Raw genomic sequence first — 14,014 nt, forward strand, 5'->3', positions numbered from 1 at the left:
TTCAAGCGAACTGACCAACTTACCATACGTTCATGAGATTTGACGTCACGAAGGTGATAACGATGAAACTCAGCGCCAATGATGAGTAACACGTTTCACTATTAGATTTCAGTATTTTTTAGCAATTTTCTTCAAAGTTCGAACACGCTTTTCTCGATTATTACTGGACACAGAAAGGTGAAAAAAAAATCAACGATTACAGAAAAAAAACTCTTCCAAGTGATGGGCGTAAAAAGTTTGGTTATAATAGAACGTTAAACAGTATAGTCAAATTTTTCAACAGAATTTTCAAAAAAATAAAAAAAGTAAAACCATCATTTTAAAGGCAACATAATTTCGAATAACGTGTCCAAATTTCAAGACATTTTGTAGGTAAATAGAGAAAACACTGTCCCTAGGTTTTGGTGCACCGATAAAACAGTCTTAATTAAATTTACCTTTATATAATAATTGCATATCATATCAATATTGTGGAGCAATATATAATTTTTCTTCTTCAACGACAGTAGGTATGACATATACGTCAATTTGACAATTTCAATTGACAATATGAATTATTTAAGAAAGTTAAAATATTTAAGATACCATATAAAAAAAGAGGTCAAGTACCTAGTTGTCATCTTCACAGAAAAGCTTAATTGGAAGAACCATGTAGAAAACATAAGAGGTAAAGCTCAGAAAGGTATTAATATAATGAGGTCATTCAGCAGAGTTTGGTGGGGCGCAGACCCAGCAATACTTTTGCTAACCTATTATGGGTTAGTTAGATCTCATTTAGACTTTGGAAGCACAATAATTGGACAAGCACATCAACAAACAATCAATCAATTAAATAAAATACAATTTCACGCGTTGAGAGTGCTTGGATGTATGAAGTCGACTCCTACCAATGTACTATTAGCAGAAACAAGAGAAATGTCACTAGAATACAGAAGACAATGGTTAGCCACTAAATTTATTAGTACTGTTATATTAATCACCCTTTAATAGAATTATTAGAATACACTCATAAAATTAGTATACATAAATCAGTTTGTGGGAGAAACAAAGAAAAATCATATTTATGTGAAGCCTTATATAATATTGAGCCATATAGAGACTCAATTCACAGATATGATAAATTACCCTGTTATGAATTTGAATATGAGATGCAACATCAACCAATTCCACTAATCAATTTAAATATTTCTAAAAATAACATATATAATAATAATATTATTATTTTCAAAGCGGAAACGAATCATTTAATAAACAAGTACCAATTTGTATTCACTGATGCATCTAAAAATCAAAACGACCATGTGGGGTTTGGAGTATACATGCCAAATTTAAACTACTCCTATTCTTCAAAATTACCAGCTGAATTAAATATATGTAATGCAGAAATTAGTGCAATAAATAAGGGAATAAGTGTGTTCCTAGAAAAAAATATTTCAAAAGGTATTTTCTTTAGTAGGGTGGGCCGAAAAAATTTTTTCTGGAAAATAACAATGCCTGTGGTCAAAAAAGTTGAGTTACACTAAAACACAAATTTTAAGTCCAAAATGAGTAGTTAAAAATATTTTTTTCTACTGCCACAAAGACTCTTTATTTTTTTAATATAAAAGGTCATTGTGGCAGTGGAAAAAATAAAAAATAATGATTTCAAAAGCAGGTCTTCATATTTTTTTATTATCTAATTTTTGAAACATCAGGGTTATTCATTTTGTAACTTAAAAAATTGAAATAAAATCTGTATTGTTCTGGTGGTTTGATGCATACTTTATAACGTATAGTAAACTTTATTTGCGTATTTTTCCACTAAATAATAAGTAGACAAAAATTTATTTTAGGAACCTACTTCCGTGTGTGCCGAAATTCCCCAATAACAATAAAGTAGACGTTAGTATAAACAAAGTTAACATTACCGATTATTATATTATCATTCTTAAAATAACGTGACATTGGACGTCAACGCTTATGCTGCAGATACTTGAGCAGTAGCAGATATTGCATCAGCGGTGCTACTAGATTTTGGTGTCATAGATCCACAAAATAAAACAAATATCATCGATAAGAACAAAATAAAAAGAGCAAGAGAAAAGAAAAGAAATGAGGTACAGAACGATTCCATTCCATTATGTCTTCGTGGTCTTTACTTTGATGGACGGAAAGACAAGTCTTTAGTGTTTCAGGAAAATGCAAGAAAAACTGTGGTGGAAGAGCATATCACAATATTATAAGAACCTGGTTCTAAGTACCTGGGTCACATTTGTCCTACGTCTGGCACTGCTATTAATATAGCAAATGCAATCTTGGAGTTTTCAAAAAAATGTAATTTGGACCTCAATAACTTAGAAGTCGTTGGATGCGACGGTACTGTCACAAATACAGGGCGTAAAGGAGTTTTATGTAATAGAAACCTGTCGATGAATATTCGAAAGAATGTGCTGAAATGTTATGTGTGGTCTATCCTATTGTATGGTTGTGAGACATGGACGTTAAAAACCACAATGCTAAACAAAATAGAAGCATTCGAATTGTGGTGCTATCGACGAATCCTAAAGATATCGTGGGTTTCGCACACTTCCAATGAAGATGTTCTTCAAATGATGAATTCGGAACGTCTACTCATAAGCATCATAAAGAGGAGAAAAACAGAATACTTCGGCCATATAATTAGAGGACCTAAATACCATCTGCTTCGCCTTATAATACAAGGAAAAGTGGAGGGAAAGAGATGGATTGGTCAAAAGAAACTTTCATGGCTGCGTAATATTAGACAATGGTGTGGCTGCACAGTAGAAGAATTATTTCGCGCAGCAGCCGATAGAGAGAGATTTCAGGAAATTGTAAACATGATGACGGCCAACGTCTGAATACAGACACGGCACCTAAAGAAGAAGAAAGGAGGCATTATAGTGTTACTGGAGAATAAAATTGAAAGGCCCGTGCAGTGGTTTGTCTGTCAGCTTCACGCCAACGAGTTACCTCTAAGACACCTATTTGAAAACTGGATGGCAATACCAGTGGACCAAGTGCGTTTTCGGAGCCTCTTGAAAACGACTGCAAGTTTGTGAAACTCTTCCTATTTTCAAAAATAGATTCATCAGTGGACGAATTCTGCAGCAACGATCTTAGTACAGATCAAAAATACCTGTACGATATTTGTCAAGCAGTAAAAAGGGGTGTTTGTTCAGAAAAACTTTCTAAGAGATAGTCTGAAAAAATGGTTGATTCTCGGTGGCTTACCACTGCTTCCTGTATCCTTCGGTTATATGTAGCAACCAGAAACCCCTCGGAAAATTTACAAATACTCAGCCATTTTGTAATGAAAGTGTATGTGTCCATGTGGTTTTGAATTAAGACTCAACCGGCATGCATTTATGGTGCAAGGCATCTATTCAAGACAATAAGACTCTGAGACTATTTACTACCAGAATTGAAAGATCTAGTCCATAAATGAATTCAAAGAAATGGATACTTTGGGAGCCCAGAAAATATTATTTTGGCTATGTTATTTGACGAAAGAAAACACATAAGACAATTGGGGTTACAAAGAATTTTGAAGAGCAGACAATTAAATTACAATGATCAGTGACACTTCGTAGTACCAGAATTATTTTTTGATGCTAAGGAGTACTTTGAGATTATCGACTGCCAGAAAGTTTTATGGACAGAGCCTCCTGTAACTATGAAGCTATCAAAAGACCAACTAAGAGAAGTTGTTGAAAATCCCGAAACCAGTCTTTTGGCATACGTAACAGCATACCCTTGTCACACACAAGCAGTTGAGGGGGCCGTAAAAATAGTAACAGAAGGTTCAGCTTCTGTCTGTGGAAGTGAAAAAAGAGACGGTTATATAAGGAACAGGCTGAAATCAAGGAAAAATATGCCGAAATATGAATCAAAGAAAGCTTTTTTTTGAAATAATGTGATTGTTACTTTTGAAAGACATTCTGTTTTTTATAGTTATAGATTTATAGGTAAACTATTTTTGTATTTGTATTTTTGTATTATGTGTTCAAAACAATGTTAGCTTTAGTATAAATTAATTTTTTGTATTAAAAAAAATAAATCTACCATACAATAAAAAATATATTTTTTTTAAATTCTTATTTTGATACAGCGCTGTGGCAGTAGAAAAAAAATAGTAGTTGTCAAACAAAATACTATGATGGAATTTATCTTATAAAACACGTTTTTTGACTCAGGCAATAAATTAAAAAAAACGAATTTGACATATGATTGGATTTTTCGTAAAAATCTCATTCTTATATAGCTCTGTGGCAGTGGAAAAAAATTAAATTAATTATTAAAAAAAAACACTGTGAAGTAAGTTATCCTATCATAATACATCTTTTCTGGGGTCAGGCAACTTAATTAAAAAAACAAAACAAAAACACATTACTCAACGGCCCACCCTACTCTTTAGTGATTCTATGAGTGCAATAGATAAGTTGAAACAAATTGGATTAAGTGATAAAACAGATCATGTCACATTATTAACCAGAAGATTAATAGTGGAATCCAACAACAGTGGCAATAAATTCAAATGATCTTAGATCCCAGGACATAGCGGCATTGAGGAAAATGAATATGTTGATAAACTAGTAAAAATTGGAAGTAGTCTCAAAATCCCTGCTAATATAAAAATAAATTATAATGATATATTCCCAAAATTGATAGTCAGAATCAAACAAAAACACAACAATTTCTGGAAGAACTCCATTCAATTGAAAGGGAAATGGTATGGAGAAATACAAAAATCATTCCCGGATACACCATGGTTTAAAAAGTTTCCATATATTGATAGAAGACACTTAACGAACATAATAAGAATGAGAACAGGACATGGTATATTTGGAACTCATTTACATCAAATCAACATTAAAACACATCCATACTGTGAGTGTGGACAGGAAGAATATCTAGACCACATTTTTCTTCGTTGTCCAATTAATAAAATAAATTCATGGGATATACATAAAGAGCTACAAGTTGCAGGAGCAGCTGACACTTCTAACATCAAAGTCATATTACAAAATATTAGTGTAGGAAACAGAGGTTGAACCTCGCAAAATGGACACAAGTCCGGTTTTATTTTTTTTTCTGGTATATCAGGGGGTGCTTATTATGAGACTAACTTTTTCTTAAAAAATTTCGCCCCGGACCCCCTTTTTCATCCCTTTAAAGGGGGTAATTTGTGGTTTTTGCGAAACATAGCCCTTCCTGTACGTTTTGCAAAAAAATTACTTAATAGTAAAATAAAGAGGACTATATTTAATACTATTTATTTCCCGACAGCATATGTCTATAACCCACCGTTTAGCGGGGGTGGCGCCCCAAAGTTGACAAATTTTTAAAAAAGAGAGAGAGAGAGACATACTTTATTGATACAATGTACCAAAAGGCCATCGACCGAAGTCTTTCAGCCAATTTACACAATTAATATACATTATTACAATATATGTTTTTTGTTAATATTAATACAATACAATAATTAAAAAAAAAATATTTGTATGTGGCGGTAATCACAATATCACTGACAATTAGTTACAATACAGATGATGATTTGAATAGAGTTGTTTATTGTCTTGATGTGTAGCAGATTTCTTCAAAAAGAGTTCTTCCTGGATATCTACGGGCACTGTCCTCTGGTATCTTCACAATGTGGGGCTCAATCAAATTTTTGTTATTGTCATTAATAAAGAGATATTTAAACAGCTTATTGAGTCTCTCATTAATAGGTTCAATTCCAGTTTCCTCGTACAGCATTCTGTTGGATGGATTGTGAAGTGGATTATCAGGATGACGCATTCTAGTAATTTGTCGAAGGCTAGTTGTTTCAGCCACTTTTATATTATTTTTGGCAAGGCCTTTAGAATTATAGAAAATTGCAGAACCATACTCCAGCATGGGCCTGCAAATCATTTTATAAATATTGGCTGCTGTTTCAATCATAATTCCCTCATTCTTGTATGTTAAACTTCTGAAGTGTTTTGTTCTAGTTATAATTTTCCTTTTTATAACTGCTGTGTGGTGGTTGAACGTCAATTTGTTATCTATTTCTATTCCCAAATACTTAACAGTTTGGGAGGGTTTAATAATATTGTCGCATATGTTTATAGTTGGTGCGTGATCTTGGATTCTATGGTTAAATATTATTAGTTTTGTTTTAGAAGGATTTATTGTTAATCTCCATTTATTCATCCAAGATATTGTGTCATCCACCTGCCTCTGCAATAAGTCCATTGTCTTTATTAAATTTTTTCCATATGATATCACTGCAGTGTCATCAGCAAATTGTAGCAAATTAGTGTTGGTTAGTCTATTGTCGCATATGTCACTGCAATAGAGATTATACAATATAGGGGAGAGTGGTGAACCTTGTGGAACTCCTTGTTGCACTGAAAATGAATGGGAATATGTTTCATTGATCTTAACTATACACCTGCGTCTTCTAAGAAATTCGTCAATAATCCATATTAGAGAAGGGGAGCATTTCATTATGTGAAGTTTATATAACAATCCTCTATGCCAAACGGAGTCAAAAGCCTTCTTGATGTCCAAGAAAACTCCAACAGCCTTTAGTCCTTGCAATCTTGCTGCCTGTATATTGGATGTTACTATTGAAAGAGGAAGGATTGTAGATGATTTTTCTCTAAATCCAAACTGGTGTGCTGGAATATGTTGGTTTAATTCATTATATAATCTTCCTTGGATAATTTTCTCAAAATTTTTTCCAATTACTGGGAGAAGGGTGATTGGACGGTAATTTTGGGGTAGTTGATGGTTAGTATAAGGTTTAGGGATAACTATTACAATGCCTGTCTTCCACTCATCAGGGAAGAAATGATTCATGATACAATAGTTATATATGCTCATTATCTCCTTATGAATATCTGGATCTAGTTGTCTAAGGATTTTACGATTGATGGAATCTTTGCCTGGAGCTGTATTTTTTCCTTTATATAGAGCCTCGTCATATTCATCTTCTGTGATGTCCTGAAGAGCATTCAGATTACGACTATCTTCATAAAAACTTCCAAACCAACTATCCACCTCCTCTAAGGTATCTCTATCAAAATTGTCATCCTCATCAAATTTGTAGGTTTCTTCAAAGTATCTAGCAAAAGCACTACATTTTTCTTCATCTGTACTATATGTCTGACCATCATATATCAGTTCTGAAATCTGTTGTCTAAACGATTTATATTTAGACAGTTTTTTTATTTCATTCCAGTATGTTTTTCCTTTCATGGAGTTTATACTTTTACATGCTAGGATCCATTTATGTTGTTTAAATTGTGATATAAGTTTGTGAATATCTTGGTTTAGTTGATTAAATTGTGATTTTAATGCATGTGTCTCATTTTTTTGGATCTGCCTGAGTAACTGTCTCTTCAATTTAATCAGAGACAAAATGAAGGGTGGAAGATTGTAATTAAAGGGTGATTTCTTCTGTTTGGGCGAATTTTCTATTATTAATTTAGACAACAGAGTGTTGAAATTTTTAATGTAATTTGGGCAAATGTCATGCCTTATATTCAAAAATTCTTTCATTCTACTATTTACATTTTGTACATTACATTTTGCTATATTGGGAAGATTAATTTCATTAATGTGGTCAGGATCATGATGTAGATTAAAATCAAATTGCAATGCCAAGTGATCACTTCCCAGATCTGGAGTTACAAGTATATTTGTGATATTATTTATATTTTTAGAACAAAATAATATATCTGGAGTTGTGCTTGGGTTACCTGCCATTATAAACGTAGGAGGAGTAGGTATTTGACAAAAATTAGAACTTTGAAGAAAACCTCTGATTTGCTTCATACGTGAGGGGCTTGATTTTGGGTTAAAATCGCCAATTATTATTGAATAATCATAAAGGGATGCCTTAATGAAGATAGTTTCTTCAATTAGTGAGGAATTGTGAATATAGACTACAAAAATATGTAATTTGGAGTCTTTAAAAGGAAATGAGACATGAATGCAGTTATTAAGAGGGTTGTTTATTCGTGGAGGATTTTCTTTCCCCATCTTCCATGTTTTTCTGGATTGTATAAGACTGCCTCCTCTGAAGTTTTGGTTTAATATATTTCCTTTTTGTTGGATTATAGACCAGTCACAATATGGGTTAATAAAATCTTTATTTTTGCTTTCCACACACATAAAACTCTCGATATTGTTAGCTTGTAAATAGTTGTATATTAAATATTTCTTTGGTTGAAAACTATTGATATTTGAATAAAGAAACCTCACCTTATGAGCCATTATCCTGAAATATTGCAAGGCCTTCCTGTGGCATAGTTGGTGAGTCATTGGTTGGTTTTTCCAGATCGAACATGAGTATAAATAGTCGATTTCCGCTAAATACTGGGGTAGTATCAATGTTATATAGATGTACAAATCTCTTTTTTAGCTTAATTATGATTTCTTGACAATCTTTATTTTTAGGATTATTTAGTTTGTTAGTATATGTTTCAATAATATGATCATGATATGTCATTGGTGAATGTATTCTGCTCGTACCAGTAATTTCTGATGGCATTTCGGAGGATTTTTTGTTCATAGACTTAATTCGCGCATTAGGAATTCCTTCGATAGGTTTAGTTGGTCTGTTAGGACATTTAGGTGACCATGCTTGGTGGTCTTCGGCGTTGCACGACAAACACTTTTCTGGAAGAGGAGAGGTGCACATTTGTGTTGAATGTTTTCCTTGGCATTTCCTACAGCTTATTGATGTGGTGCAGTTCTCTGTAGTGTGGGTATATAGTAAGCATTTAGAACATGGGATAGGAGAAGGTTCGGGTGGTTGACTGGGATAAACAGGATAGTGGTAGTTCTTAAAGAACACTCCCTCGCTTAATGGTTTTTGAAATGATGAGTAATCTCCCGTAATTATTCTAATCAGAGGTGTCAGTTTTCCGGTTTTTCTTGATGTAATTCTTTTGCAGTATCTGTGTGTTATTCCGATATTGGTAAGGTGGTCTTTTATATGTGTATCCTCAATATCCAATTCTACTGATGATATAACACAGGCAAAAGTTGTGTTTTGTGATTTATGTGGTGTTGATGGATTTTGGTTAGAATTTGTTTCTTTGTATTCTTTGACCACACCTGACTGGACTAATGATTTCAGCTTTGTTTTAATGTGTTTATTATCCTGATTACTTTTTAAAATAAAACCACTTCTAGTTTTTATTATAACATCGGAAGAGTTTGGATCTCCAACACTCCAATAATTAGCCAACTGTAACCTTGATAATTCTTGATGAGTTGTTAAAAAAAATTTGTTTATAGTTTTTATTACTGATGGTTTTCATCTGAAGTGAATAGTTTTGTGTGTTGTTGTAAGTTACCTTTTTTTGATGACTTGGAGTGTTGATATCTTTTTGTGAGTTTTGCTGAGTTTGTTGTGTTATGTTTTCAGAAGATTGTGGTCCAATTATTATATCTTGCACTTGTTGTTGAGATAGTTGTGGTTGTGTGATTCTTTTTTTTGCTGGATTATCCAAATGTTTTTTCCTTTTCCTTTTCACTTTTGTCCACTGTCCGGTATCATCCATTTCCATTTCTTCCTCTTCTTCTGTTTCGCTGCTCTCGGAAGCCATGATTCTTAACTATTTTTTTGTATAAATCAACTAGTTAACAACCTGCTCACTAATTGCTTTGTAATGAATGAACTCGTCTTCAATGTGTGTGTTTACACTATGAAGGTTCCAAGCATACTGTTTAAAAAAGATGTTTTTAAAAAAAAATATTTTTCCCAAACTCTAACGAAAATTAAGAAGAAACCCTGCGGCAATTAATCACAAATAAGTGGATGATTTTTTAGTATAGGTTTTCTTTAAGGGCAGTTGCAAATCTTTTAATTATAGGGTGTTACATTTTAAAAAACCCCTTTTATACCATCTGAACCGCCTTTGCTAGAGTAAAAAAACTTTCAGCGATTATCTATGTACTGGTGTTATTTATAAATTTTTATAATGCACCCCCATATTTTTCCCGGAACCACCCCAAAAAAAAAGGAGAATTAATAAAGAAAATAATCAAAAATTTATTTTGGGCCACCACTGTGGCTTTAGGGTGCAAAGAAAATAAAATATGCAATGGTCATAATCATAATGTGTAGCCGACAGTGTGTTCTTTTATTTTCCATAAGTATGTTATCAATAAAATGAATAGGTGACGAAAAATAAAACAAAAACTGGAGCCCGCCAAAACATTTCTGAGGTTTACGCTGCCACTGTGCCGTAACGGTTGCTTATACGAAAAAATGCATAGAACCTTATTTGTAGAGAAAATAGTGGTCTTTAATTCTGTATAAGTTTTGTTTTAAAAAAATGCATAGGCAATCAGAAAATCATAAAAACATGCTCTCCAAGGGATCGGGGTAGTTTCTGCAGTTTATTTTCAAGGATAGGGGTAGTTTCCTCAGGGATCTTGCAATAATCATATATATTTATGAAAAAGCCTTTTGATGGAGCATATGTCTATATGGGTCAAAAAGCAAAGAAAACAATTTTTTTTTCAACCCCCCTTTTATTTATTTTTTTTTGGCTACAGGGGTTGCATCAAGAAATTGCTTTTGGTGTCCATGCATGGGTAATAATAACGTGCACAAAATGATATATGAAGCATTTTAATAAAAGGCATGGTGTGTGAAGGATTCCAAAAAAATCACTTTCTATATTAATTCTCCCTTATATGCAAATATTCTCCCAAATTCTTATATTCTCCCAAAAATATTTGGGTGCATTATAGAAATTTGTAAATAGCACTAGTACATGGATAATCGCTGAAAGCTTTTTTACTCTAGCACAGGCGGTTCAGATGGTATAAAAAGGGGTTTTTTAAAATGTAACAACCTGTAATTAAAAAATTTGCAATTGCCCTTAAATGAAACATATACCAAAAAATCAGCCACTTATTTGTGATTAATTTCTGCAGGATTTGGTCTTAATTTTCATTACAGTTTTGCCAAAAAAAATCTTTTTTAAAAACATCTTTTTTAAAAATTTGTCAAATTTGGGTCGCCATCCCCGCTAAACGGTGGGTGCTAGTCATATGCTGTCGGGAAATAAATAGTAGGAAATATAGTCTTCTTCATTTTACTATTAAGTAAATTTTTTGCACAACGTACAGGAAGGGCTACGTTTCGCAAAAACCAAAAATTACCCCCTTTAAAGGGATAAAAATGGGGGTTCCGGGGCGAAATTTTTTAAGAAAAAGTTAGTCTCATAATAAGCACCCCTTGATATACCAGAAAAAAATAAAACCGGACTTGTGTCCATTTTGCGAGGTTCAACCTCTGTTTCCTACACTATATAAACAAAAAACAAATAAGAAGTTTATTAGAAGAAATTTTTAAGCACCAACAAGATGAACATATAAATAAAAGAAGAATATTTTAAAAGAAGCTAACCCAAAGTTATAACTTTTCTGTTAAATTGCTGTTTAAACTCCTTTGATGTGTTATAGTTGTAATGTTATCTGCTGTGTTTTACCGACCTTCACCAATACCATTAAATTCATAGAAACAGTATTGCATATTGCCATGAGCAAGACCAAATGCAATACTAAGAAATGTGCTGGCAAATGCACTAGTATGCACGCCAAAAGTGAAGAAAGAAGAAGAAGAAGTTGCAATATTTCTCCGTGCACACCGCGAATAGCAAACTGTCAATATTTTTTATGCAGAACCACTTCCTGGAGTTTGTTTCACTTATTTACTAACACCCTACATAAACAAATATTCAAATGGAGTAAAAACAGACTTTTTGAACCTCGTATAACTAGGACACAATTATTGACATCTTAGTCTTAGTGCGATCTGCACCCCCCATGTGCTGATTGCCCAGAATGGAGACCAATGGAGATTAACAGGAGAGGCCTATGGCCTATGCCAAGAAATGGGTGTTTAAGGCTGATTAGATAGATAGTCTTGGGCAATGAGTAATAAAAGTGTTGTGGTCCTTTGCCCATTTTACCTAAGAGATGTTATATATTTAGTCAAAACTATGGGGTATTTTACCAAAATTAAATCACAAAATACTTCAATTAATACTGTGATTATACCTTTTTCTTTTTATGTTTATGCGATTTGTCCTTGTGTTCAACTATAACAGCTTCACCTTTAGGAAGTTCTTTTATCTTAGCCTGTTGTATGGGTTTACTGCTAAAAACATCATCTATATTTATTGGTTTTAATTTTGTTGGATCTTTAACTGGTTTTTTGGGCTTGTCCTCTTCGGAATCAGAACTCAACAATACAGCCTCCGGCTTCCTTTTACTAGAAAACGATTTCACTTTACATGGCTCAGGTGTAGATTCAATCACGTCTTCTTCGTCAGAGTCTATTAAACGTTTAGATTTTTTCTTTTGATTTGCTGCCTTGGATGGTGTATTGTTTTTTGAAACTGGGGTGAAGTATGATCTGATATCCTAAAATATATATTACAGTTGTAAAATGATTATATTATATTTTTAATTATAAACCTTTGGCATCATGAATTTGTTTATTTTCCGGTAAAGCTAGTGAAAAGAAAAACCAAATTTTATATATTCATTCATAACATTCGCGTTCGCGATCGCGCACTTTTTTTGTCAATAACTGTCACTGGTCACTGTCATTTTCTTCTGTTTTCTCATACAATCGTACCATGATCGGTGCGTTCGGACTACCACAGGGGCTGAACAGCTGAGTAAGCTGTTCAGACATAGCTGTTCATAGCGTTCAGACAAAGAATACATATCTCCCAAGAACCGACACAAACGGATTATCTATGAACTAAATTTTTATGCGCATGTGCCAGATCAGCCATTTCTCAATTTGTATGAATAGCAAATAATTTTGGTGACATTTGTCTTGTACAGGATCGGCGTTTGTTGTCACAGTTGTTTGTTTGGCTTGGCTTGGCGTTAGTATTTTGTTTTTGTATCAGTTTGTAGCTCATAATATTTTGTATAGACTTATTTTCTAGGTTTTAAGTTTAGTTTTTACTTTATTTGTTTTATTTAATAAAAAAATCAGGAGCATACTGTAATGCTACATGAATCATTTTTGTGGGGTTGTAAGTTTTATATATTAACAAAGAATTCACATCTGAAGATTCACAATGTGTCCGGTAATTTTCACAACTGTCACAGTTACTATGCCCATTAAGTGATTTTTAAGATATCCACAAACATAAGTAAAAGCATTTTCTGTGGGAATATTTTCTCTCCTGTAGCTGGTGTCTGAAATAGGTTTGGTTGATTTTGTCTATCAAATATTGTTATTTAACATCCAGTAAAACTTGATTTAAGTCATTCATGCAATTCATACTTCCTGAATGTAAATATGTTTACCAGTGCAAAGCCCTTGAAAATTTAATGGTGTTGGGTTACACAATTACCAACCTGTTGCCTGATACTGCCAAAAAGTTTTCTAAACAGTATTTATTTATGCATCTAGTTTTTAAATAAATAAAGACCAGTTTTGCCAACATGTCCCACAACTATTAATTGTTAATAGCCTACAACTATTAATTGTTATTTTCCAACATTTATGCAATTTAATTCTTTTTGAGATATCTTGATTATGTGAATTAATTATTTTAAGCTTTTTCATGAACTATAAACTATCGTATAAAAAATTAATTTTGTATTTATTGGGATTTCACAAAGAATTTGAATCTAAAATATCATACAAATTCTCTAACCTTTCTTTGACCTCTACTGTACCAACCATAGATTTATAATACTCCAACTGCATCTGCAGGAAGAGCACTTAAAGTCATATTTTATATGTGTTCATTCCACAAGCCACGTGCTGTGTTTAAAAAGTTGAGAATCCAATACTCACAAAAACTTCCATAAAGTACTTTTATCAGCAAACCTAAATTAAATTTAATAAACTATGTTTCATTAAATTGTTTCTGTAGTTTGTATAAAACAATAACTTAGGTCAAATATATAAAACAATTTATGACTGACTACTTGAAATTCAGGAGTTTCAGGAGTAACATTATATAATTTAGCT

General features: G+C 32.8%; 1 protein-coding gene across 1 annotated transcript in view; it reads right to left on the reverse strand.

Annotated features, from left to right (window-relative positions):
* The window catches only part of LOC114327791 (replication factor C subunit 1), a 182,865-nt gene extending 170,191 nt beyond the window's left edge, over window positions 1-12,674 (reverse strand). Inside the window, exons 1-2 of the mRNA XM_028276501.2 lie at window positions 12,490-12,674; window positions 12,070-12,435 (exon numbers count right to left, since the gene is read on the reverse strand). Of these exons, the coding sequence (XP_028132302.2) occupies window positions 12,070-12,435; window positions 12,490-12,501 (378 nt within the window). The 5' untranslated portion in view covers window positions 12,502-12,674. The remainder of the gene's footprint in view (window positions 1-12,069; window positions 12,436-12,489) is intronic.
* Window positions 12,675-14,014: the final 1,340 nt, after the last annotated feature.

Source organism: Diabrotica virgifera, chromosome 1 (assembly GCF_917563875.1).
Source record: "Diabrotica virgifera virgifera chromosome 1, PGI_DIABVI_V3a".
In the NCBI taxonomy this organism is placed as follows: Eukaryota; Metazoa; Arthropoda; class Insecta; order Coleoptera; family Chrysomelidae; genus Diabrotica; species Diabrotica virgifera.